Source organism: Temnothorax nylanderi, unplaced genomic scaffold (assembly GCF_030848795.1).
Source record: "Temnothorax nylanderi isolate EJ_2023f unplaced genomic scaffold, tnyl_v1.0 TNYL_tig0048_pilon, whole genome shotgun sequence".
Lineage (NCBI taxonomy): Eukaryota > Metazoa > Arthropoda > Insecta > Hymenoptera > Formicidae > Temnothorax > Temnothorax nylanderi.
The window spans coordinates 62,706-90,066 of NW_027249110.1; the positions used below are offsets into that span (position 1 = coordinate 62,706).

General features: G+C 36.2%; 3 protein-coding genes and 1 long non-coding RNA gene across 14 annotated transcripts; 2 read left to right on the top strand and 2 right to left on the bottom strand.

Moving 5' to 3' along the window:
• Positions 1–279: 279 nt before the first annotated feature.
• On the top strand, positions 280–7,562 carry LOC139772278 (U2 snRNP-associated SURP motif-containing protein). Of its 5 annotated transcripts, none has more exons than XM_071705829.1 (20): positions 280–569; positions 686–724; positions 822–938; positions 1,021–1,117; positions 1,190–1,504; positions 1,937–2,001; positions 2,132–2,297; positions 2,490–2,653; positions 3,202–3,261; positions 3,749–3,792; positions 3,941–4,045; positions 4,119–4,346; positions 4,520–4,762; positions 4,963–5,149; positions 5,222–5,342; positions 5,566–5,699; positions 5,785–5,873; positions 5,964–6,123; positions 6,206–6,363; positions 6,638–7,562. In XM_071705829.1, exons 1-20 carry the CDS (start codon positions 543–545, stop codon positions 6,921–6,923), a joined length of 2,805 nt encoding a protein of 934 aa, XP_071561930.1. In that variant the 5' UTR covers positions 280–542; the 3' UTR covers positions 6,924–7,562. The 5 variants fall into 5 exon arrangements, with proteins under 5 accessions (XP_071561930.1, XP_071561927.1, XP_071561928.1 ...); XM_071705826.1 differs by having other exon boundaries at positions 3,758–3,792; positions 5,222–5,408; XM_071705827.1 differs by having other exon boundaries at positions 281–569; positions 681–724; positions 5,222–5,408.
• Positions 7,563–7,632: 70 nt separating this feature from the next.
• LOC139772280 (uncharacterized) lies at positions 7,633–15,026 on the bottom strand. Of its 3 annotated transcripts, none has more exons than XM_071705834.1 (9): positions 14,815–15,026; positions 12,714–12,911; positions 12,096–12,587; positions 11,701–12,017; positions 11,477–11,567; positions 11,124–11,198; positions 10,518–10,811; positions 10,011–10,415; positions 7,633–9,336 (listed from the first exon to the last, which is right to left on the bottom strand). In XM_071705834.1, exons 1-9 carry the CDS (start codon positions 14,864–14,866, stop codon positions 9,122–9,124), a joined length of 2,139 nt encoding a protein of 712 aa, XP_071561935.1. In that variant the 5' UTR covers positions 14,867–15,026; the 3' UTR covers positions 7,633–9,121. The 3 variants fall into 3 exon arrangements, with proteins under 3 accessions (XP_071561935.1, XP_071561937.1, XP_071561938.1); XM_071705836.1 differs by having other exon boundaries at positions 10,518–10,574; positions 14,815–15,023; XM_071705837.1 differs by lacking the exon at positions 10,518–10,811 and having other exon boundaries at positions 14,815–15,022.
• Positions 15,027–15,186: 160 nt separating this feature from the next.
• Positions 15,187–16,698, top strand: LOC139772291 (uncharacterized). The gene is made up of 2 exons (XR_011718101.1): positions 15,187–16,016; positions 16,115–16,698. It is a non-coding gene; the product is annotated as an uncharacterized lncRNA (long non-coding RNA).
• A 175-nt stretch (positions 16,699–16,873) lies between these two features.
• Rasgap1 (Ras GTPase activating protein 1) lies at positions 16,874–26,985 on the bottom strand. Of its 5 annotated transcripts, none has more exons than XM_071705822.1 (15): positions 26,788–26,985; positions 25,151–25,271; positions 24,779–25,048; positions 24,425–24,581; positions 24,079–24,266; positions 23,658–23,993; positions 23,322–23,523; positions 23,020–23,238; positions 22,790–22,914; positions 22,541–22,675; positions 22,161–22,202; positions 21,948–22,054; positions 21,585–21,828; positions 21,165–21,506; positions 16,874–21,079 (listed from the first exon to the last, which is right to left on the bottom strand). In XM_071705822.1, exons 1-15 carry the CDS (start codon positions 26,840–26,842, stop codon positions 20,524–20,526), a joined length of 3,099 nt encoding a protein of 1,032 aa, XP_071561923.1. In that variant the 5' UTR covers positions 26,843–26,985; the 3' UTR covers positions 16,874–20,523. The 5 variants fall into 5 exon arrangements, with proteins under 5 accessions (XP_071561923.1, XP_071561922.1, XP_071561920.1 ...); XM_071705821.1 differs by lacking the exon at positions 26,788–26,985 and adding an exon at positions 26,496–26,776; XM_071705819.1 differs by lacking the exon at positions 26,788–26,985 and adding an exon at positions 26,238–26,333.
• Positions 26,986–27,361: the final 376 nt, after the last annotated feature.

Consider the following 27,361-nt stretch of genomic DNA (forward strand, 5'->3'; position numbering starts at 1 on the left):
TCTTACTTTTAGAACCAACCAATCAACGCAGAGTATTGATAAGACGAACTCAACAGTTGTGTCTGCTGAACGCGGCCATTGCCTGTACATACGTACCTTTGAGCGTTTCCGCGTCCCGTGTGCAGGAACCTATGGCTGAGTTTCCACTGAGCGCGTCACGCGCGCGCGTCATCCGTCACGACCAATCAAAACATGGTATTTTACTCAACCGACAGCCATATGTCGTAGCGATCGTTAGCAATCGCTAGGTGTCGCTTTGAGACCCCTGTAAAAGAGAGACACACAGAGAGACGTTACTGATTTATTATTTTTTCGTGTATGTAAAGAGTTTAAGAGTGCACACCGATTGTCCGATTGTCCGAGATATCGTGACAGAATTTTACGTTTTTTTTCCTTACAAATTGATCGCTATCGCAAGAGTTGAATCGCCGATATATGTGCTATATTCCATCCAATTAATTTCTCAATGATCTTGAATTTTATTAGTGTCTATTGTTCAACACTATATATACACACATTTCGTTGAATGGAGTCGCAATTTTATGACGGATATTTATAACGTTTCATTCGTATGTAACATTTGTCTTTGTGAATTTATTTGTATAGTGCCGATCAAACTCGTGCCGATAATTTATGTAATTTCCTCCTTCTCTTTCGGTTTTTACCCTTCTTTTTCCTAGGTTAGACCATTTCCTTACAAATGGCGGATAAGGCTATGATGAAGGTACGCGCTTTATACGTTGGGACCGTAACGCGCGTTTAACACGCGTACTTGTACTTGTGTATTCTATTCTGAACTTGTAATTTCCTTCTATTTACAGCAAATCGCGGAACAAAAGCTCAAGGCCTTTTCCATCGGTACGATGGGTAAACGACCGCTGAGTAAAAAGGAATTGGAAGAACAACGAAAGAAGGAGCAGGAGCAAGCTGCAGCTCAAGTAAATAACCAGCCTCCTCTTTATTTACCGGTTATTGTTTCTACATAATTTTTTATTTATATTTTAATTACGTTACGTGCAGGCGTTCGAAGAATTTGTAGCGACCTTTCAAGAGACACCCAGTAAAACGACTAGTAAGGTTTGGGTCAAGGCAGGAACGTATGACGCAGGAAAAAGACGTAAGTATAGAATTTATGGACGTTTAAATTATACTTTTTATATAAATTATTAATTTTATTCTTTTCACATAGAGGAGGACACGAGAGAAAAAGGAAAGCTTTATAAGCCACAGTCAAAAATCTCGGAACTAGTCGACAACAGATCGTCAGCTGAACAAGCTCAAGAATATGCAAGATTACTTGGAACAAACGAACGAAAACTGGATAGGCTTGGCAAAAAGAAGAAGGAAGGTGAGAAGAAGAAGAGCAACCTCGAATTATTCAAAGAGGAGTTGAAGATGATTCAAGAGGAACGTGAAGAGAGACACAAGTATAAGGGTGTGGTGAAAACTGTAATATCTGCGCAATCTGAAGATCCCATGTTAGCCGCTCTAAAATGTGTAGAAGGTATGTATACGGGTAGACGCGCATGCGCGTGTTTACACACACACGCACGCACGCACGCACATGCTGGTGCATGCATCCACGCACGCGTACACATTAGCATATATCATACGATACATCCATCAAATTACTTTTAAACTTGATGTACACAGTTCATCTAATTATTGTATAAAATTGGCTTTGTAAAAAAATATGGCGATATATCTTTATCGCTATAGTATTTAAATCTGTAGCATGCTTATAACTTTAGTAGGTAGTAGATCCTCATTTCCGGATCCGCGAAAGGCTAATCTGCATAACTTCATTGATGATCCCCGTCTCTTAGCCCTGATATACGAGGGTAACCTTTTATCCTTCCTACATCTTTTTTTCCTCTTACCACCTTTATCTGTCTCGTAATTACAGCATATGTTGAAGGGTTTTTTTATTTTACAGATGGTTCATTTGACAATGGTGATCCAAATACCACAAACTTGTACTTGGGAAATTTAAATCCAAAGGTAAAATATTATTTTATCGCACTATATAGTATCAGTTTGTATGTAATGTTATTGCCGTTTTGCTCGAAACCGATGTATCGCAATGCACAATCGATAATACTCTACCAACCTTCTTCTTTTGTCCTTACAGATCACGGAACAGCAATTAATGGAGATATTCGGCAAATATGGTCCTTTGGCTAGTATAAAAATTATGTGGCCGCGTAGCGACGAAGAGAAAGCCAGACAAAGAAATTGTGGTTTCGTTGCATTCATGAGTCGTAAGGACGGGGAGCGTGCATTGAAAAATCTTAATGGTGAGAATATAACGAGAGTATTTTGAAAAAATTTATACAATCTCTTCTCATTCTTTTATGTGTTTTGCTCACTTATTTATCTGTAAATTATTTTTAATATATTTATTGTATATTTGTGACTATAATATAATTTACAATCGATATATACGATAAAAATATTAAAAACGTGTTACCTGTAATATGGCGAGGTAGGTCGTGATATAATGCAGTACGAGATGAAATTAGGCTGGGGGAAAAGTGTACCGATTCCACCTTACCCTATCTATATTCCACCTGCTTTGATGGAGATCACACAGCCACCACCTCCATCTGGTCTTCCGTTTAATGCTCAGCCACACCGACGCGACAGACACAAGGTACACGAAATGAACCATTTGAAGAGCGCAATTAATAAACTGCTCAACTATATATCTAAACAATATCGACGTTCTTCTTACTTAATATTACCCTCGCGAATAATCACAGTCTGAATATTTATTAATCATTTGCACACTTTTCACATGTGTTGTGATCATTATGGTAGGAGTACAAAAAGGCATCTTTTGTTAGAAATAGCTAGCATTTAAGATTTCACCAACATTCGATACACGTATCTTATTGAATAAAACTTGGTAAACTATTTATATTTTTCGTTTAATTATCGATTCAGCATTTTTAGGTTAAATTAATCTTATTAGTATGACAGTATATTATTATTACATATATATTTAATAAACTGATTTTATAATGATAAAATAAAACACGAAATAAGATTATCGCGTAAGGAACATAATAATACATGGTTTACTTTTTCCATGTGGTTGATAAAATAATATTTCAAAATAATTAACATTTAAATTGTCATAAACTCTTTTGTTAATTCAACGTTGGAATGGTATAACCCATTTTTGAAACATAATCTCAGATACCACGTATCCGCAACCTCCAGAGCGCGGACCCGCAGGAAAAGGAAAACTTTGAAAAGGTAAAAATATTCCTTTATGAACCATTCAACGTTAATAGCTTGAATTAGATATTTAATCCCGTTCCTTTATTCACACTCGTGTGCGTCCACACGCACGCGCGCGCGCGCGCGCGCACACACACACACACACACACACACACACACACACACACACACACACACACACACACACATAAAAGAACTTGAAAACGGTAATATTTTCTTTAAAATTGAAATTGGTAAGTTTTTTACGACAGATGCGAACTTTTTATATGTTTAATTAAAGACATTGTTGATAAAGTAAAAACGAGTATTTTTATCTTTAATTTATAGTGTAGAATATTATACTATGAATTATCTTTGTTAATCATGTAAAATAACAATTCTAATTATGTTTACGAATTGCGTTGTGGTAACAATTATTGGTGACCACACATTTGTACCTTTTGGCATTTGGATTGGGACGTCCTGTCATCTATCGTTGTTGCACTATGATCTGGACTATAAGGTTTTGCAGAATGCTGTTGTCAAAGTGGTTATACCAACAGAAAGGTATTTGTTGATTTTAATATCATAATGACAAATCTGTAAGTATATAACTGTGAAGAATATTTATGCTTCTGTTGAGAATGAAATATTTTGTGTCAATAGGGATTGACACAAAATACAAATGCATACTTAATCGAGTCGTGCGTTATAGGAATTTAGTCATGTTAATACATAGAATGGTGGAATTTGTAATTCGAGAAGGACCAATGTTTGAAGCGATGATTATGAACAGAGAATTGAATAATCCAATGTTCAGGTATATATCTTATTATGTATGACACGCGTACTTTTGTCTGTAACTGAACTAACAGGAACATTTTTAATTTTAGATTTCTATTTGAAAATTATTCTCCCGCGCATACTTATTACCGCTGGAAACTATATTCCATTCTACAAGGGGATGTGCAGAAAGAATGGCACACGGAAGATTTTAGAATGTTTAAAGGTGGAAGTGTATGGAGACCACCACCGATTAATCCTTGGACACAAGGCATGCCGGACGAATTAATAGAAATGGAAGAAAGGCAAGAACCCAGGAGAGGTAGTCTCTCAAATAGGTAACAGCAAAGAATAGTATGAAATTATTCATCGAGATAAGATACATCAAAACTGTAATTGAACTAAATTGCTCATTAAGTTTTACCTCACACTATATGATATATATATATATATATATATATATAATATTATATTATATTAATTTTTTGAAAAATGTTCCATTTCTTCATAGTCAGCGAGATCGTTTAGAAGATTTATTGCGAAACATATCTCCTGAAAGAATAAAAGTTGCAGAAGCAATGGTGTTTTGTATAGAGCATGCGGAAGCAGCAGAGGAGATTTGTGATTGTATTTCAGAGTCATTATCAATACTGCAAACTCCTGTGAATAAAAAAATTGCAAGATTGTATTTGATATCTGACATATTACATAACTGCGGAGTCAAAGTGACTAATGCCACTATTTATAGGAAGGCGTAAGTGATATATATATGTATATGTGCGCGCGCGCGCGTGTGTGTGTTTGTGTGTGTGTGTGTGTGTGTGTGTGTGTGTGTGTGTGTGTGTGTGTGTGTGTGTGTGTGTGTGTGTGTGTGTGTGTGTGTGTGTGTGTGTGTTTAATATTATATGCACGCGCGCATATATAATATTAATTTCATATTAATTTATTTTACAGATTTGAGACGCGCCTTTTGGATATTTTTAACGAAGTTCACCAAGCGTACAAGCAGTTTGACAGTAGATTAAAAGCAGAAGGATTCAAAGTCCGTGTTATGCGAATGTTCAGAGCATGGGAAGATTGGGCAGTGTATCCAAGAGATTTTCTGGTCAAGTTACAGAATACTTTCCTAGGACTTGTTTTGGTAAATTCTCAATTTACAGTAATAATATTTTATAGATTAAACCTTATGATATAATTCTAATTTCCTTTTGAGATGGACGAACCTGAACCTGAGAATGATGAAGATATCGATGGTGCACCATTGTCCGATGTTGATGGCGATGGTGCTGAAGATTTGGATGGAGTACCGCTTGATGGTGCAGCCTTGTTGAAAGGTGCCATGAAACATGGTCTCACACCTCAAACAACTTCAAATTACGACGATATTGACGGAGTGCCCAGTACATATGCGTTCCTGAAATAAACATATCGATATAGTTATATAATAATATATAAATAAATAACAATCCTTTATTTACACGTGTATATATATATATATATATATATATATATATATATGCAGCGAAACTGCAACGTCACAGTGTATATTTGCCGTAGTGGATGAAGATATCGATGGCGTTCCAATGGATGATGACGATAGCGCAAACGCGCGAAATAAGGATGACGAAAAGAAATCGGCAATGCCAGCTGGATTCGTTCCGTCACGATGGGAAACCGTCGATCCTGATCAGGTTTCGAAATATTTCCATCTCAGTAAATTAAGCAATTGATATTTTCTCGCTCGTATCATGTTTACATACAATTTTCAATCGTCAGGTCGAAGCGCAAGCAATGACCACCAGCAAATGGGAAGAATTAGGTCAAAATGAAGATTCCAATTCTCAAGATACTAGTATGGATTCTAGGTACAATTTTTGTGTGACAATTGTTAATGCTGTCTTTCCGTAGTATTTTATATGTACGTTAAAATCTGTTTGTAAAAATTACTTTAACAGTGGTAGAGATTACAATGAAGAAAGGCGAAACAGATTACGTGAGATTGAGGTAAAAATCATGCAGTATCAAGATGAATTAGAAAGCGGTAGAAGAACGTTGAAGTCTGGTATGACGATACAGGCACAAGTAGAACATTATAGGAAGAAACTTATAAGAAAGGTAAGAGAAACATAACTTTTTTACTCATTCCGGTATAATTATATCACACATACACGCGTATATAAAATAAAAATTTCTATAGAGCGAGAGAGAAATGAAGGATATAAAAAGCGAAGAACGAGATGATGAGAAACGAAGGGAGAAGAAACGAAGTCGAAGTACGACACCGGAATCTCCTAGTCATACTTACAGAGATCGAAGACGGTCGTCAAGTCCGTCGGCAAAAATTACAAGATATAGGTAAAGACTGTCTCAGATTTGTATATACGTTTGTTTCTCTATCCGTATCATATCTGGTGTCTAACACTTACTAACGATACAAATTGAAATATTATTTAATCTAGAGATTCTAGAGATACCCTATGACGCAAACTTTTTAATTGATTTTTAATTGGTAATTCTGTATAGCCTGCATGTAATTTAACAAAAGCATACTATTAAATTTTTACGTCGATATTATTTGTCAAGTAATTGCGCGTCGCGTTATTTATTTGTACTCGTAATATATTTTTAGATCACGCAGTAGATCGCCGCGCTGCAAGCGCAGATCAAGATCTCCGTATAAAAAACGCGTACCAGTTACCCCGTCCCCTCCTCGTATTCGACGTACGCCATCGCCTTCCTTTTCTTCAGGCAGAGGATCATCACGCAGATCGCCCACTAATGAGCGTTGTGACAGAAAAAGGCGCAGATCACCCTCTTTGTCGCCCCCGCCGCCTCCACGTACTTCCTCTAAACATAGAGCTTGTAGTCCGCCATCTCCTTCTCCGCGTAAACACAGACATAAACATAAATATTGAATCACGATACGCCCCGTTGCACGAATTACCTTTTCCGCAGGACGCTATTTTTTTAGACATTATTTTTTAGATCTCACATTTATTGTCTTACGATGCGTCACAGTTTGTAGATATGCATTGATATGACACCAAAAATGTCAAGATTAACATTTCGACGACTGATTCTGCTCGATACAACTAATTCGCTTCTATTTCCAAAAAAATCCAAGTTAAATTTCTCTCACTACTTCATTATTTCAATATAAAATTATTACAATTTACACTGTAATAGTATATTTTGTGCCGAGTGGCAAGACACAGTTAAAACCGCGCGCGTTACATGCAGTTCTGAAGAAAGCATGACATAACGTATAGGGTATTTTATCGATTATCGAAACTAACGCGCATCGCATGTGATGATTTATCATCTTTTAAATACACACACACAGTGAAGACGAAGAGAAAGTGTATATATTAATTATAAAACATGAAGATAGAAAATGGTCTTCTTTAAGTTTACGCCAAGAATATGACTTCTTTATCTTAAATGCTGAGAATATTTCAGAAAGGAATAAAATAATCTTACATGTATCAAAAATATTATTGTTTTCTTGCATTGTGAACATTTCGAATAAATCATTTTATATATTAAAAAAAAAACATCATTTGACACATCTGTCTTTTAACCTTTTTATAAGATAGGAATATATTAATTAATAACTAGGCGTCCTGTGTTATATATATATCTCGTTATACTTTACTTTATATTTGTCTTTTAAAGTTTTGTGATATATTTTATAAAGAATATCTATTCTTTACTTCTACAGTCAACTTGACTTGGACGTATACTACATCGATCCTTGTGAGATGATGATTAATTCCTTTTATTTCCAAGTGGAACATGGAACCTCGCGATTCACACTCATCCTCGTAATAGTCTAATATCTTTGATAAAAATCATTTTTGTGTGTATATATATATATATATACACGGGGTGTTTCTCAGAATTACACTATTTTAGGGAAATATTTTCTAGGTCAAAATGAACAAAAAACGGGTATATATAAACCAATGTCCCAAACTTATTTATCAGTAAGATATTAAAGAATATAAAGATTATATATGTTTAACGGTAAAACTTTTAAGTATATTTTCGACATAGCCGCTGTTTTGTTGAATGCAGCATTCAGCACGATGTATCCATGTTTCTCTGGCATCAGGATTATTCCTGATAGTTGCAGTAGCTTCCATTGATTTCTTATAATTCTTCTTGCGTGCCAATAAGTTTACGATAAACTAAAGACTTCATCCAACCCCGTAAAAAATAGTCTGACACCATTAGACTATATTTTCTATAGGGTTGGATAAAGTCTTTAGTTTATTGTAGACTTATTGGGGCACGCAAGAAGAATTCAACAAAACGGCGGCCACTTCGAAAACACTTAAAAGTTTTACTGTTAAACGTAATCTTTACTCTTTAACCTTCCTATACCCGCGCATTGGTCTGTCAGACCGACGATATATGTTTGCCTTGTTTTTTTTTAAATGGAAAACGCTGGCGCTTTGGGCTCCTTGGTAGCTGCATGGTTCGTGGTTAACTTCAAATCAGTGCAACGCGAGCGTTCGCGCATACAATTATGATATGCTCCGATTGCCATGAAGAGGCATCTGAGGCGATTTAGATTGTTTCTTTTTTTTAATTTTATATATTGGTCTTTGAAATTTCAGAGTTTCTTTTAGTTTGATATAATAAGAAGTATATTTTCGTTCAAGTTTTTGTAGCTCTTAAGAATATTGTAATTTTCCAAAGGCTGTAATGAAAGACTGTTAGTCGCCAATAAAAGTAAATATTTTCTATAAACCTTTGTTTGATATGTTTTTACACATTTCCATCTGATAGTAAACTTGATTTTATGATGATATTTTACTAAATAACGTACTAAAATGGCCCTAGCACTTTCGGTCTCACACACCATGCGCGGGTATATGTGTTACACTATTTGACGCGGGTATAGGAAGGTTAACATCTTATTAATAAATAAGTTTGGGACCAAAGTTTATATAAACTTTTTTGTTCATTTTGACCTAGAAAATATTTTACTAAAATAGTGCCGTGTAATTCTGAAACACCCTACGTACATACATAATGTGTGTGTGTGTGTGTGTGTGTGTGTGTGTGTGTGTGTGTGTGCGTGCGTGCGCGTGTGTGTGTGTGTGTACTAATTGTAAAACTCTTTGCCAACCTGGGATTCCGTAGAATTATTTTCTTCGTATGTTATTACGTCATCTACATTTGAAGTATTCTTACTAAAATCATAAGCTTTTTCTCCACTTTTAGGTTGTTTACTATCCGCTTGTTTAGTCTCCATCCATGTGTGTCGAGTGGATCTTCTCGCTTGAGGTTCCACATGTGAGTCCTTTAAATCTTTAATACCTGTTTATGGAATATGGAAAGTAATAATTTCTGTAACCATTTCGCAAAAAATGGTGCTGTATTTAAATCTGTATTTTTATTATATGTATTAAAAAAATTTTTTAAATTAATTTTCTGTATATTCAAAATTATTTTTATGAATTGAGGCTATTCTACGATAAACGTAGGTGTAGGATCGTAGGAGTAGTAGTAGTCGTAAGTGTTGTACAAAATGTTTTCATAGAAATATAAACTATTTCTATTTCGACAAAAAGAATGATAGCGGCGTTGCGTCACATGAATAACAGCATTTTGATTGGCTCTTACGTTTTACATCTTCGTAGTCGTGAAAGATGAAGTTTAACCATCTTCCACAACATGCTTTACAAATGGTAGAGTACTACTACTTAACAATTACGCCTAAAATCACTTACGACTACGTTTACGCTATCGTAGAATGGCCTTTAAGAAGGATTACTCTGTGATTAAAACAAAGATCCTCTATACTCATTTTAATTAATTCTCACATTTTCAATTTCAATTATTTATAACTAGTAATGTTTAATCTAATGACGATGACAGTAAAATACTTTATAGAATCATAATACATATAAAGTTCTGTTAAATATAAAAAAATCATACTGTTGATCATTGAGATAAAAAAAGGATATTAAGATTAATAATTTATTATTTACGTTTCTCTTTTGGCATCTTATGTTTCTCTTCCTCTTCTTCTTCCTCCTCCTCCTCCTCCTCCTCCTCCTCCTCTTCCTCCTCTTCCTCCTCCTCCTCCTCCTCTTCCTCTTCAACTTCGCTATCTTGCGGGGTAGGTAATTTTCCATATTTTGCGTCAAGTTTAGCTAATAATTCTAAATCGTCGACATTTTCGATTTCCTCCTCCTCCTCGTCATCATCGTCAACTTCTTCTTCTTCTCCAGCTTCTTGTTCATCATCATCTTTCATCCTTATCTGTTCTCCATCGTACTCTTCTATCCCAGAAATATGTTCGCCTTCTGATGTTTCTAATTCATAATCTTCTTCCTCTTCTTCTTCTTCTTCCTCAGATGATATCTTAGATTGGCCATGTCTAATATTGATTTCTATAATAAAAAATGCAAATAAATCAATCCGTTGTATAATTTTTCAACAAGAGATTCAAGAAAACACACATGGGGAAAAACAATATAATATTAACACCGCACCTTCTTCTTTAGTTGTGCTTTGAACTGACCATCTTTCTGTTACTTGTGCTGCTTCATCTTGTGGAGTTAATTTCGTTAAGTCAGTTAAAGAAATATTTTCTTCTTGCAACTTATTATATTTGGATCTTAAATCTTCATAATTTTTCACTTGTACTTGTAGAAGTGTTTTACTTTCAACGTTCTCAATAGACTTAATTACTTGCTTAAGGTGAGGAGGTGAAATTATTGTATCACGTCTTGATAAATCAGGTATGTCGGTTATGTCATGCGGAGAACGAAAAGTACCAATATCAACTAAAAAATTGATCGATATTGCATGTTATAAATACGTCGTTGTTATATAATATAGTCGTTTATTAATTCTAAATTTGTTCTTCAAGCGCCTTCAAATATGCCTTAATTTAATTATAATAAATTAGTCCTCATAAAAAAAACTTATACTTACCTGTAAAATTTCAATTTAATCTTTTTAATTATGATAATGTTACAATTATTCCAACTTATAATTCACATCTGATATAAATAAACTCTTTTTTTTAAATATATCCTATAGTTATAACTATAAGAAATGTGCTGACATAAAATAGTGTGTAATGAAAAATTTACCGTTATTCCATCGTCTAACGAGAACAAAATGTGCAGCGACAACAAGTGCAACACCAACCCCGAACTTCACAGCCACTGCAACCACCATATGTTATTTCTGATTGCTACCCTTTTTATTATAAAAAAATACCGTGATTAATACAAAGCAAATATATATTTTAATATTTTATTCATATATATTTTATATAGTACCGGTGCCTATATTATATATTCTTGGATTATATATTATTTAAAATTAAATGAAATAAGAGCATGGAGGAGCACGCGTCTATATAATATATCTATATCTATATTTATGTAATTATTCAAAAGTATCGCTAATGTGTATTTTGTTATAGATTATGATTCCTTACCACTGGTAGGTTCTTCTTCAACTTCTTCTTCTTCTTCGGATTCACTATCCGCATCATTTAAATTCTCTTCTTCAACCTCTTCACCTTCTATCTGATAAAAAGGCATTAATGACAAAAAATATCATTAATATAAATAAAATAATCAATGTCGAAAGATAATCAAAGAAACAGTTACAAATGGAATGATATGTAAAAATAATAGAGATAACGAGATGTATATGTACCTCTTCTAGAGGTTCAGCACTATTATCGTCAATCTCATTAACGCCAGGTATGCTTGGGAATTCCTCAGAAGCATGATTATTCTTCTCTTCTGCAGAGTCGTCAACTGTCTCTGTGCTAAATTCATCAAGCTCCATATCAGGGTGATCCATCATACTATTTGCCCTGTCTAAATCTTCGTTCTCATTTGTTTCGTCAACTTCTTCCAATATGCCAGTAGCATAGAGTTCTCGTTGTACATTATCGTCACTATCATTTCCTTCGTCAATTTCTTCAGCACGATCTTCATCTTCCTTTTGTTCCCTTTTATTTTGATCCTCTGAAAATATATCATTTTAATAGACAAAACGAAACATGTTTAAAATAGTTTTATAACATATCGCACAATTCCACGTACCATCTACTGTCTTTTCAATTTTTATGTTATCCTTTTCTGCTTTCTCTTTGTCTTCTGCTTGTTCTCTCTCCTCTTTCTCTTCTTCTTGTCGTTCTTCCTCTATCTCTTCCTCATCCCCCTCTTCTTCCTCATACCCCTCTTCTTCTTCCTCCTCCTCCTCCTCCTCCTCCTCTTCCTCCTCTTCCTCCTCCTCCTCTTTTGTTTCTTCTTCGTCGCCAATTTCTTCTGTATTTTCTTCTATACTGTCATCTTCTTTTTCAACTTTTGTCGATTTTTCTTTGTCGTAGCCCATTTTTACTTTCTCTTCTTCTTCTTCTTCTTCTTCCTCTTCCTCTTCCTCCTCCTCCTCCTCCTCCTCTTCCTCCTTTGCTTCTTCGCTTACTTCCAGCTTTTCTTCTGGCTCGTACGATGCATCGCCATGATTGGATGGCGATTCATCTATCCAACCTTCAAATATACTTGCCCAACGTGACGATGTTATCGGCGTATCAACTTAAAAAGTATAAAATGTATCATAAGACATATACTTTTAGCACAAATCTTTTCTCAAGTTTAGTTGAGTTATAATTATTGTACTGTGTGTATGTGTGTGTATCGAAAAATAATTTTTTTATTTACCATCTGTAGTCCCTCTATGTTCAAAAATTATTATGCCAATTAATCCTGCGAGAACAGCCAATAAAATGAAAAATATAATTCGTGCACACCAATGTCCACCCGTGCTGCTCTCTTTATAAATATGAATGGTAATATTTTCGGCACAAGTATCAGTTGGGCTGATCAAAGTAGGTGGTGGGGTACCGGTATCTTCGTCATCTAAATGTAATAAATTATTAAAGAGCGTTTGAATTATTAACAACATTTTTCTATATGAACTTGACGGGTGAAGAAATCGGGATACGAGAGGATAAGAAGCGAAAATATTTTCGAAATTTGTTTAGAATTAAGAGGATGAGAGGAAGAATAAGAGGGAGAGAGGGAGGGAGATTTTATATTATATCCGTACCGCGTTGAATATTCCCTGTATCGCGGGGGAAATAAATCTAGGAAAAATAGATGATACTAGATGTACGTAGCATCCAAATTTAAATAGAAGATTTATGTATAAAGAGTATATATAGCTTTTTATATTCGGTTACTTGGATACCGTCAAAGTTTAATCAAGTTTATTATTAATATATGAGTAAAAGTCTAAAAATGTAATATTAAAAATCACAGATACAATAAGTGTGTTATTGCACGTGTGTTTCGGTTAATATAATTAACCCTAGACCTCTTAATGAAAGCGTAAAACGAGTATCGTGAAATATCTGAGAGAGATGCACGATAATGCGCATATAAGAATAAGTAGAACAGAATTCAAAGATATAGTTGAAGAAGAGATGCTTTTAGGCTGGATAATACAGTTTAATCTATTTTTAAAAGCTAAAGATAGAGATTAGGTTGGCTCGGGAGCCATACTAAAATCCACATTTTGTAATTTGAATGGCTTTGCCAAATTTTCTAGGGTCGACCGAGACTTAATATATACGCATCAAGAACTACACCAATGACGACAAAACCAAAATAATTAGACTAATCTCCTGCAACACACATCAACTATAACGAGGCAATAGTTAATCGTCATCCCGTTAATTGTCATAGCATGAAATATTTTCAAGTTGGCCCCTCAGCCCCCTAGATTCCAAACACGCACAAAACGATTTTCTTTTTATAGGTAATTCGATTCTAATAATATCTCATTTACGCGCGGAAATTATTATAGTGGGACGCGCGGCGGTAAGGATACACACTTAACGTTAATCTTTTGGAGATGCGCGTAGGGCGGCTATCATGATACGTATGTACAAGATATGACTATTGATTATTGTTTTGTACGATTAATGGCTGACAAGCTGCGAGAGGAGTGAATATTTTTGGACCTTGACAGAGATATTCGTAAGAATATAAAACTGTATTATGCGGCCGTGATTGTGATATCGCGCGGCGCGACGTGGCGGGGCGCGGCGGGGCTTTCCGCCTTGGCCCACGCGCCGCGCCGATTTGTTCCAATTTAATGCATGTCCGTAAATATAACGACGACGACGACGATCGTCGAGTTTGCGGGCGTGAAATCACAACCGAGATTGCACGTATAACGAGGTGTCGCGCATTTCGAGCAATTTTGCGCGTACGCAAGAAACGTAAAGAGTGGAGAGAGCGTAATTAAACGCAACATCGATCGATCGAGATCGAGACATTCGCGAGACACTCCGATCGAATTATGTTTTCAAACGTCGAGCTATTATTATGCCCGATCTACAATAGCTGGAGTAAGCTGTAGTAAGCCTCAAGATGTAAGAAATTGACCAATCACAGTCGATTATTCTCCTCACATTCGCCTGTAATTGGTCAATTTCTTACATCTTGAGGCTTACTACAGCTATTGTAGATCGGGCATTTTATAGGCGCGCGGATGCGAGCGAAACGAGAGGATTAACGATCGAGAATTAAGCGTCACACACGCCGAGCAGCGACGGCCGGCGATAGTAGGTATAGGTATATAGGATATAGTCGATAGTAGGGATTTCACACGGGGATAAAAATAAAGGAAACAAACACGTCGCGCTAAAAATATCGTATAACCGTGGGAGTCGTGTTACGAGTTACGAAAGTGCGGTGTGTCACGCGCGCGGCGCTCTCGCGCCCGCTCTCGCTCGCTCTCGCCCATTTTATTTACCTTTCTTACGTCGTTTTTCCTTCCGTTTCCTTGGCTGCACATCGCCAGACATTTTTCGACGAGCGAACGCTTTCTCGTCGAGTATCGTCGCGATCGTCCCGAAGAATTTGAATTTTCAAACGTCCAACGATCACCGCACACCACTCCCACCACTCTACAAAAATTCGTTTCGCGAGACGCGGATGGTAGATCGCGGCGTACTCGGCGCATTGGCGCATTCGGCGCTAGGCGCTACCGACCACCGACTTACCGAGCGCGAAACATCCTATATAAATTTATTCCATGTCACTAGAATAACTAACGCGTCTCTCGCGTGCCGGCCACCACTGCCACCACGTGCCACCCTGCCACCTATCGCGCGACAGGGAAAAGTAGGGCCTGAGCGGAATAGCTGACTTATTTGTAATTTTTAATCGAAAAAATGAGGAAAATTCGTTTCCGAAAAAGAAATTCTCTCATTGGACCATCGGCTACGTTGCGACATCCGACTCCGCGACATACGACTGATTGTAGACCGGGCCTTATCGTATCGTAGCATCGTAAATCGTAAGTCGTAAGAAATTGACCAATTACAGAGTCGAATTTGAGGAGAATAATAGACTGTGATTGGTCAATTTCTTAGGCTGTTTCCACTGAGCGCGTCACGCGTCGCGTCGCGTCGTCTGTCGTTAACCAATCTAAACATCCAGTCACAATTAAATAATGTAATAAAAAGATGTTTTAATTGGTTTCGATGGCTGACGCGACGCGTGACTCGTGACGCGCTCAGTGGAAACTCAGCCTTAGGGCCTGAGCAGAATAGCTGACTTATAATTTTAAGACAGTGTTTTATGCTTTAAATCTTTGTTTTGAGCAACGCACAATACTGTCTTGTGTCTCAAGTCTTACAATGTTGACACTTTGTACACTCGTTTAAGACTTGAGACACAAGACAGTATTGTGCGTTGCTAAAAACAAAGATTTAAAGCATAAAACACTGTCTTGAAATTATAAGTCAGCTATTCTGCTCAGACACTTACGAGTTACGACTTATGGCTTCTGCACACAGGACGCGGAAAGGCTTGCCGCGTCCTGTGGGCAGAAGCCATTACGACGCTATGATTACGACCAATATAAAACCGGCCTGATCGAACGTATCGTATGAACCACCATTCACCGCCAAATTTATCGATAAATCGATACCGATGCGTCACACCACGTATGTATGTACACAACATATTATACATACATACATTTCTATACTTTCTTTTGTGACGTTGTTGTATGTATGTATCTTTAAGATTGTTTTTTCTCTATACAGGGATGCTCTCGATTGACAATCGATACGACTAACAACAAGAATTACCTTTCAAGATCGCACGACCCTTTTTTGGCCTTCTAAACTACGGAAGAGGCTCATCGCGGAGTTAAATTCGTAAAATAAGTTACGTGTGTCAATCGTTTCATTCGTACAAAAATCTTTTAGATCGTTTATAAATGACCATCTGCCGTATATACGTTGCACGTATTATAAAAGATAAATTGTTTTTGCATTTTTCGCGATATTTAAATATATCTTCAAATCGAAAAGAATTCTTTAAGTATTATCCTTCGATCGTGTTTTACTGATGTTCAATGATATCTCTTTTCCGATCGTCCCGAAGAATTTGAATGTATTAATTCGAATGTTGTGTGTAATCGCGAGAGATTATTACACGGCTCTAAATAAATATGGATGATACGTTTTGTCAATGGAAACGAAATTGTTACTATTTATATATAAACGACAATTATTATATTATTATACATAGGACTTTTGCATGCAGAGGACTTATTTCGTTTATTGCAAGAAAAACTTATGTACAATATTAAAATACACAAAAAATGTATGCTACAGAGCACTAATTTTCTCTCTCTCTCTCTCTCTCCCCCTCTCTCTTCACTTTAATTAAATAATGTATACATATACATATATATTAATGCTCTCTGGACCCTAATAACTTTCCGCCCGGTGCCATATCCAATCACGAAGAAGAAGAAAAAGAAGAAGATATTAATGCTCTGCAGATTCAAGAGAAAATGTTCTCGAATCCTCAATATATTTTAAGGCACAATCTATTTCTAAGGCTAACGTTTTCTACAAGATAACAATAGTTACTTGATGAACACAACGAGAGAGATATAAAAAAATATTACTAAATTACTAATATAAAATTAATATAAATAATACCGTTCGTAAGTAGAATTGTAACCACATGTAAACCTGCATCGAATTTTCGAAAATTTTTCGAAAGCGTATATACTACGAGACAAATTTATTATCTTCCATGCAGTTTTCCAAGGTTCTTTGAAATAATTTGACTTTCTGATGTCCATTTTTCTATCAACGCAGGTTAATTTTAATCTTGGTTGTAACTTACCTGGTCGTCTTTTCCTAGTTCTAAAGAGTTAGAAAAAGATGGAAAGTAAGTTAAACCGAGATTAAAGTTAATCAACATTGGTAGAAATGGGGCATGAATCGCATGTAAAACGACTTGTCATGGAATTCTGTTTTCAACCTCCAACTTTTGCGTCAAAAATTCCATAACGGTGCTTTCTAATTACAAACGATAATGTAAGCGTTCTTGTAAACTTCTTGATTATCTGCTTGTTACTTAATACGTAAGAAAGTTGTATTAAATTTGTGTAAATTAAAAATGCAATGCAGAATTAATATTATCGGAAGACAAAAGAAAGGACAAGATTGAATTTTTCCAACGAAAATATGTGGCAACTGTAACAATTAAACAATTGACTTTAATAACCAATTATGTAAACAAGATTACATTTTCCTTCAAGTACCAAGTACTTGCGACATTAACGTAACTCTAAATGAGCCGACTCGATCTTTAGCGCTTTACTTTGAGGAAGATATTTGTATTTCTCTATGTCATTCTCATGATCACGTACGAAGAAAAGGAGAAAAATCGACATTATATATATCAACCAACCAGTAAACCAACATCGCGTGTCAAATTGTTCATTAATTTGCGTCTAACAATTGCGTTTTACTTAATAATTATATAATATTATCTCCATATTTTTTCTCTGCATTGAACAGGAAAAAAGTCTGTATATACCAAGTATATACATAGGCCTTGCATGGATATGTTAAGTTTTCAAACTAGATTCACGCACAGTGAATTCTAATCGCGCGCTCAATATTTAGATTTTAGATAATCCAACTATTTTATAAACAATATTTGATTTATCTACAGATTTACTAAAATTATCTTAGATCTTACATCTAGCAAAAATGGATAAAAATGTTAGATGGAGATATATTTCCTACACGTGTGGAAAAGAGATTTCTGTACACTGTACATCTAATGTTTATAAATTGTATAATATTTGAACAATAATTATTGAACGATAACTATATACATTTTTTGTCTTAACAATTTTCTTGTGTGCTATTGTGTGTTATTGTAGTTGTTCTTTACTAAAATGGAGGGATTATAGTCATAATATTAGTATGGCTTGTAGAGCTATTTGACATACGAGTTTCACATCACGAAACATGTAATTGTCGATTGCAGTTGTTTTCACAACTTTGTATATTATAAATATATGTATAATAAAAGTTATCTCTTTATAATTAGCCTCAATTAAACAACTGGATATTTTTATATTTAAGTCATCTTTATACTTTATCGGAATATGGAAAGAAACGCTTTTAGGTTCATTCGCAAACGAACACAATATTATCTCCCCCCTACACACGCACACGAACACTCACACACGCACACGCTCGCACGCGCGCGCACATAAAACCCCCTTCTTCCTTCCTTCCTTCCTTCCCTCTTTCCCTCGCTCTCCCCCCCTCTCTCTCTCTCTCACTCTACTTAAATAATTATAATTTATTGCAACAGAAACCGAATATTATCAACTTTTCAGAATTGCTCTGAAAAAAATATTGTAAAAAAACTAATCTTTTCTTATATAGATTTAAGTATATGTGTTTTATTATAAATTATATTAATTAATTGCTTCACATCACGAGAGAATGATCTAAATCAGAGAATTAATTTAAAAATCTTAAAAATGGTTAACCATAATTTGATACAAATGTTACATACGTGTTCTATATACTTATCCCACATTAATCTTTTTTAAAAAATTAAAATATAATTTTCATCATCTTTTAATTATGCAATTAAAGATAGCCCTTTAATAAATGCCGAATATGTCCTAAGAAATGTAAAAAAATTTCAAATTAATTATGAACGATACATCTTATATAGAAAATTTGTAGCTTAGATAGCTTAAAAGTTATTACGAATGTTGATTTCATATTCTATCACAGGAAATTGATCAAATATTCATTCAACGTATAATCAATTATAATAGCATCGTAAAGTACACGAACAATATATGAAAACAAAACATTATTAAAGTAACATTTAGCAACAAACAAACAAACAAACACAAACACACACACACACACACACACACACACACACACACAGTTTGAGATTGCAAGATCTTTTTGTTATATTTGTCACATATCTCTTTCCATTAAAATTTTAACAGATCTAACATTTTCGTTTTTATGTAAAAGTCTATATTAGAATAACTAATAAAATATAAGAATTGATAACAGGAGGAGGTACATATTTTTGAATAAATGTAAATTCAGACTGTTTTATAATAAAAGAGAGTCTACAATGATAAATGCGGTAAAAGAATTTACTTGCGGCTACTTTAGGCTTGTAAAGAATAAATTTAGCGCCTGTACGATTAGACGTTGTTTACATCTTTCCCACCATACGGCTCGATTGAATTTATAAAAGTGCAAACACTAGAGCAAAAAATACGGTTGTTTGTTTAGAAATCCTGAGATTTTTTTGTCAAATTGTTAGGTAATTAATTCTATTTTTGTGACATTAATAGGCATTACTATATTCTTATCTTAAGCATGTGCGTATTTATAATTAATACAGAAAGAATTGGGCTCAAAATTGATAGAATAATATATGAATCAAAGATAGCGGTAATTGTATTCAATTACGGTAAAAAAATTTCTCTATAATCTATAACAATAACTATTACGTAATATTACATAGCTATAATTGAGTGTTTTATATCGACGAGAACTCGACCTTTCAATGAATGAGATTACAAGTTGTGCAATAACACAATCAATGTCATATTTATGCACATACATCTCCAATAATATTGAAATGAGATGAGAAAATAAATAAATAATAAATAGTAGAGATTTCTGTGATGACAAGATGTTACGTTCTCTGCACAGCATGGTAACAAATCAAAGGATACGTTAAATTACATTCCGTTATAACTCACTCTCTCTCTCTCTCTCTCTCTCTCTCTCTCTCTCTCTCTCTCTCTCTCTCTCTCTCTCTCTCTCTCTCTCTCATTTATCTGGTGTCCAAGAGATAAATTAAAACAATTCGTCATAAAAGGCAGACATATGCAACAGAAAAAAAACTGCCTCCAACAGCAGCAGAGTCATTAATTAGACACAACAGAAAAATTATATATAATCCTATGTACAAAATATATATATATATATATATATATAGCAATAAGAAAAGTAGCCAAGAGGAATTGTACTTTTCCTTTAAAAAAGCGACCAATATAAATTTCTATATTTTCTCTCATTCCTCCGTGACTTTTTTTTTTCAATTTCTAGAAACGTGCAACTTACATTTGTACATCATAGGTAAATTAGTGATTACCACGCTCACTCATCGAATTACAAGATATGTCAGGGACATCGTCCTGTAATCGTCTTGTCAATGTACATTCGCCTATCACTCTAATGTTGTCATAATTACCCAATTTTCGCGACAATGTACCCGATAAATTAATACTATCTGCCGTTAGTAGACTGGTGCTGTCTAGTCTTTTATGATTTTCCATACTTTCGTTAGCGTTTCTTTCCGATTTATCAGATCTTAATGTATTGTTTAAGCTATGATCGAATTTTCTGAGATCATTTTGGATACTTCTGATAGTATCGCTATTGTTTTCGTATCCTCGCAACAAATGATTTTCGTTCTCATACCTACGATTAATGGAGTCAGGATCAAGACACTTTCTGAATGTATCGTCGTATCTTTGACTCTCGACAATTTTTCTAGAGAATCCCATGTCGTAATGTTCCGTCTCTATAGATCGTTGATTTAGACCATCCAACTCGTACATTCGCTTTGTCAACTGATTATCGAAACCTGCTCTACTAGCTAAGTGGAGGTAGTTGTCATCACCGATGGGAGCCTGTCTAAAAGAGCCAAGTACGCAAATATTATTTTGTAATAGCGAAAATCCAACATACATCCGATAAAACAATGAGCTATATCACATACTTGCTGCCGTATTTGGTGTCGCGTGCCAGTCTTCTAAAATAGGCTCTATGTTCACACTGCAACGCGTATGCAGCATCTCTAAGTGCGATTAAAGTCTTGAAACACGAAGGTACATCTTCAATAGGCGATCCACCATCCGGAATAACACACATATCGCTAGCACCATAAACCGCCTGGCATTCACATGCATTCATCAATGTATCGAGACGTGGCAGATTTGTGAAGATTAACGAATGTATTCTCTGCAAATCGCGATCCGGGTCTAAGACCATTCGCAGTCCAGCCTCTATACCTGGCGATACTTGACTGCATCCCGGTGCAATTTCAGCAACTGCCCGACAGCTACATACGTTGCAGAAGCAAAAAGTTAGAATAGAAATACATACATACACGTTTCTCGATATCCACCACATTACTCACCAAAGCCAATGGCCATTGATGTATGCACTTGGATGATATTTTTCCAAGCGGTTACTGTTTGTTTGACATATTTTTGTGAGAATGTCAATCCATTCCTTTTCTTCTACACAATTACCAGCTTGAACGTACAATGCCCTTTGTGGTTGAATAATTTGAAACATGTTTTTCATCTTGAAAGAATCTTCGTGAAGTCTTTCCACTGCTAAAATTTCTTCTAATGGTATCTTACATAAAGGTTCTTTACCTGTATATTATATAAAGTATTCTATATAAAAATTTGTATTTACTGTTCTTGTATACTGTGTTCCTTAAGAGAAAGAGATATAATCTATACAAGAGATATAATCATAAAAGGGTATTCACCTTTGGTTTTAGAATACGTCAAATCATGCGTGGTAAGTCTAAAATATCTCTGCTTAAAATTCTTGCGCCCAAATCGTTTTCTGCCTTGTGCTCGTTTAATCATTACTCTATTAAAAAAATATATTACAATTAAAAAATTGCATTTAAAAAATACTCTTGTAGAAAGATTAATTTATCAATAGACAAATATAAATGTTACATGATGATACCAACCTCTTGTTACAATTGGTAGTATGCATAAAGAGAAAGTATATTCTATTAGAAATATACAAAGTTTTTAAGCATTTATTTGTGTAATCTGAATACTATATTTTCAAGTTAACACAAAATCTCTACTTAAGGAGCATTTATTATATTTGTTATATTATATTTTTTTACATCTTTCTCTCTCTTCTCCCTCTTCTTTCTGTTCGTGTATGTACATGTGCGTATATGAGCGCGCACATGTGAAATTTTGATGCAAAAGACATGAGATAGAGAAAGAGAGAAAAGAAGAAGAAGAAGAAGAGAGGGTGGGAGGGAGGGAGGGAGATATATATATGTATATAAATATATGTGTATATATATATATATATAAAAATAAATGAATGTACCCTTCTTTGAGTACCACTGGTTGTTCTTGCAATACCGTTGGACGCTGTTTTGTGATACCGCTACTATTACTGCTAGTCGATATTATCTCTAGAAATTGCTTGACTGCTTGTATATGTCTTTCCGTGTAAAACTCTCTACAATATCGAATTGTATATATAATAAAGAAAAAAAAATTATTTGTTGCGTTTAATACTTAATCTTTAAAGTTTCTGATACTTTTCTTGAACAAATATTTATTAAAACCTTACCTGTACACACATTCCATGTATTCTTCTTTGCATACACTGCCTGCGCCTCCTCTACAAGACACCAAATTTCCAAGACTTTGAATCGTCTTAGATATTAATGTTAATGTCCTATTGGTCTGTGAATCCTACAAAATAGCATACGTTACAGGTAAATTCAACGGAGAACTGCTATATAAAAGTATATAAGACATTCTTCATATATAATACATATCGTTTCTTCGGTTACTTACAATTTGTTCGGTAGTGATATCAAATAATCTTGGACCCAATATTGCAGGAGCGAAAAATCGTAAAAAGATAAATCCACTTATCACCGAATATCTCACTTCCTTGTTTTTTGGAAAGTGAGTTGCAGCGAGTTCTCTCAAACACCAGAACATTTCACACATTAAAGGCGGACATCTTACTCCTGACGTTGTTATAGCTACAAATACTCTTTCAACATATTCCTATGAAAAAAGATGGCTATTAGAGTATACCTCTCGTTGTCTTGAAAAGAACGTTAGAGTTACAAGCACTTGTAATTTAATACCTTCAAATTCGTCAAATTCGTCTCTGTTGTATTGCCATCCTTTACCCGAGTTGGATCTATTTCACATGGCTTTTTTTCAAGAAAGACTTGTTCCATTGCGGGTCTAAGAGTACTATGCAAATAATGAAGACCCGCTAATCTCATGCCTTCGTCCATCATCTTGCTCACTAATGTATTACCCCGAAAGATGGTCGTTGGGTCACTTAAATAAAAAAATTGCCTTTTTATAATTACAATATGCAATATATAAATAATGTAAGTGAATAATAAGACTAACGAGACTCTAGTTGATACGACATCTAAATTATTGTAAAATAACACAATTAGTTGGCTTACGTCAATTTAGAAATCTCATGACTAGCAAGTGCTCGCATCACAGATACCAGCTGTCCATGATGCACCAATACTCGAACTAATGGTTGCGCAGCTTCCATTTTACTAGCTACAATTTCACCCAATATGTAAACAGCCGACGACGTTATCGGCTGAACATTGACGCTTTGTAACAATAGACTTTTAAGTTTATCGTACATTTCAGATGGGAAGACATGATCGGCTACGTAATGAATCTTCAAACGTAAAGATCCCAAACCTGGTAACGTACCAGGTGGTGTTGAATTACTTGAAATTTTACTCGGACGATGTTTTGCTGCTCTAGGTTGTAAAAAATACCTGTGCGAAATAAAATAATGTACGTTATTCGGACTACCGTGCGAGAATCCATGACCATACGACAAGCAATAAGACAAGCGTATACCATGCGGTTGTTGTACTAGTTTCTTCTTTTTGTGTTCCTTTTAACGTAACTCGCACTTCGCCAAGAAACACCGATTGTTCCCCCATGCCAGGAGATGCGTGCCACAAACCAACAACTACTTCTCCAACTTGAGCTCCTTCAATAGAATAATGGGAGACATCTTTGTCTCTGGTCTCGGTTAACTCTGGCTACGATGTAAAAGAAACCACACTTACCGCACTGTTCGCATGTACACTGCATCTGTGCACGTGTATACTCTGCGCGCGCGCGCGCGTTCGCATATATGTGTACATATGCATAACGTATAAAGAGAATAAGCCGAGATGATATTACGGGCTATTCTTACCTCAAATACAAATGTCTCGTTAAAATATGGAGATGCTGTTTTCTTTTTAACCTTTGTGCGCTTAGTTATTTTTTTACCATTACTATACATGACTGTAACAATTGCAAAGGGATCACAGCTACCATTTTTAATGGTTAATTCACTACATTCTATTATTCTGTAATGCATAAAGCCAAAAACACATATTACTGGAGGACGTGTGTGTGCATATACACACACACATACATATATATATATATACGTATATATATGTTGTATATTCTAGTTTTATGTACGAGACAGTCGTCGGACAGTCGTCGCGACGTAATATGCGATACGACGACTGTTGTGTGTCACTGTACCGTTGTCTCTCACCTTACTGTAAGTTTAGGCTGAGGGTGTCCGACTTGAGATTGCAAAGCAAGTTCCAAATGAGCCTTGCCTTGGACTTCAGAGTCAGCGTCGACTGGTTTCAGAGGAAACCAATGCTCTTTATTATGATATGTAGCTAAATCTTCTCTCTTTATCGCTACCTTTCCCAAAATTTTATCCTGCTTTAAATGTCTATCTCTATCATATACATAAATGCCAAGGTAACGAAATTTTCTGGGCACTTCAAATTGAAACTCCTCCCCAAAAAACGGACTATATAAAGGTCACAAAATATATTTCCTTGTAAATGATTTAAATATATGGATTATATCACGAGGTGAAACAAATTTTGCAGATTTGATTTGACAGACTTACTTGAGGGTTCTTTCCATAGTTGTCGTCCTGAATATTTCTTCTTGATCCAGCGACAAGGTGCAGTAAACGTCTCGTGTACCTGGCGACCCATGACTTCGACTTTGAAGGTTCTTTGCTTCTCCTGTAGGAAAAGTGTCGGTAGGCGCACAGTTAATAACAGATATTTCTTAGGTGAAAAATAATTCCGAGTTACTTACTAATTACGTTCGAATTACATTTAAACCGCTATTTCTTCTCGAGAAATGATTAGGCGAAGGAAAGATTTATTATATATATTTACATTTAAATGGACTATGACTATACTATATCATTAGACACGTCTTAGTCTTACAACCGTGTCTAACGATAAGCGTCATTACAGATTCTCTTGAGAAAGTGTCTATCACTTTTGGTGCAACGATTTCGCGCACAAGAAAAGTACTGGTAAATTTATAGAAATATATAATATATATGTTTACATTGTTTACAATTACATTATATCAGATTATCACCCACGTTGCACACACAATAGAAAAATGAATGCTACACAGGTAAAGATACGTAAAGTAACTCGAATATAATTATCGAGTCATTGATTTCCAATAATTCGAATCGCGCTACGCAGCACGCTGCACTTTTAATACTTAACTATTTCACCCCCGTAATATCGCAAGCATGACGAGAGACTGATGAAACGAAATTTTACGACCAAATCCTGACTTTGTTCTAAAATAATCTAAAAGGCCATTGTCGCCATTGTCGCCGTTGTGTCAAAGATTCGTGTCAAGGTGTCAAGTGTCAAGTGTCAATTCGCGTCATATTAACGTCGATTCGCTCGTTATTTATTATGAAGCGGGTTGTCGAATGCAGTTGGAAGATGGCAATTTCGGAAATTTAGAAAAAACGGGAAGACGTTCACGAGCCTATTAGGAAAAGTACACTGCTTCTCCGTACGTGTCAGACACGATTCGAATAGTTGGAATAACGAAGAACGCACATCATTTCACGTATTTCACGTGAATGCAGGATCAAGACAAGATTTTACATTCGACTGAAGACATTTTCGGTACATTTTCTGTCCGTGTCCGTGATCGCACAATTTTCTTACCGTACAGACGGTACAGATCATGCGGCATACACGCATACACGTACACGCGCGTCTGATGCATGGATGCATGCACGCACGTATCAATGCATGCGTGCGTGCGTGCGTGCGTGCGTGCGTGCGTGCGTGCGTGCGTGCGCGCGCGCGCGCGCGTAGGAGGACAACGACGCGTGGGAGTCGGGAATGTACGCCAGCGATCGCCCATCGCTAGCGAATTTCGCGTGAAAATCGGATGTCGTCCTCGATCGATTCACACATTACCGTCGTTGCCGTACGCAAAAGCACATTCGTGTGGACATTCGTCAGCCGTTTTCAAGCTTTCGCTCGAAGAAACGACAGAAGATACAACGGATACGGCCGTAGGAGTTGAATTAGGTGACATCCCGAACGCGCGGCGCGGAGCGGAGCGGCGCGAGAAAAACGGCCCACGACCGACACTGCAACCGCGATCATGTCCCGGAGCCGGAGGTCGCACCGTGGCGATAAACGCCCGTCACGCATCACGCTCACGTCAATCACTCGCGGCACCGCCGCACACCACCCATTTTCCTACCGATTTTGATCCTTAGCCTCTCTTCAACGCGGACTAGGCGCGTCTCCTCGGCCATGTTACCTCCATGACACTACTGAGTGACTACACGAACGAAACGCAAGCGGTTCGTTCATTCTGTGAATGGGTCTAAGCCAGGGCCGTAACACCGGGCACGGGGCCCAGCGCCCAGCGCCCTCTCCGCTGCCTACAGTGTCTACCCAGTACCCTACCCTACCCTACCCTACCCGCTGCCTACCCGGCAGCCCGGCAGTCCTCGGCGTCTTCGCCGTGTCGCCGCGATTCGGGCGTCCCGGCCGTCCCGGGCCGGGCGCCGGGCGATCCAGTAGCCATCCGACATCCGACTCTGCGATACTCCGCAATACTCATCCCGCATCCGTATCCCCTCCCGTTATCACGCGATGCCATTACTTCCTTCTTACAGTTCTTACGTCCGTTCTTGCCAAGCTCGTGTCTACTACTCGCGCTTTACGAATACATTATACATGGAAAGAATCGAGAGAGAGAGAGAGAGCGCCCGCACGTAGAGGCGACACGCGAGTGGCCCGCGCCACTGTGTTGTCACTTGCAATTACTT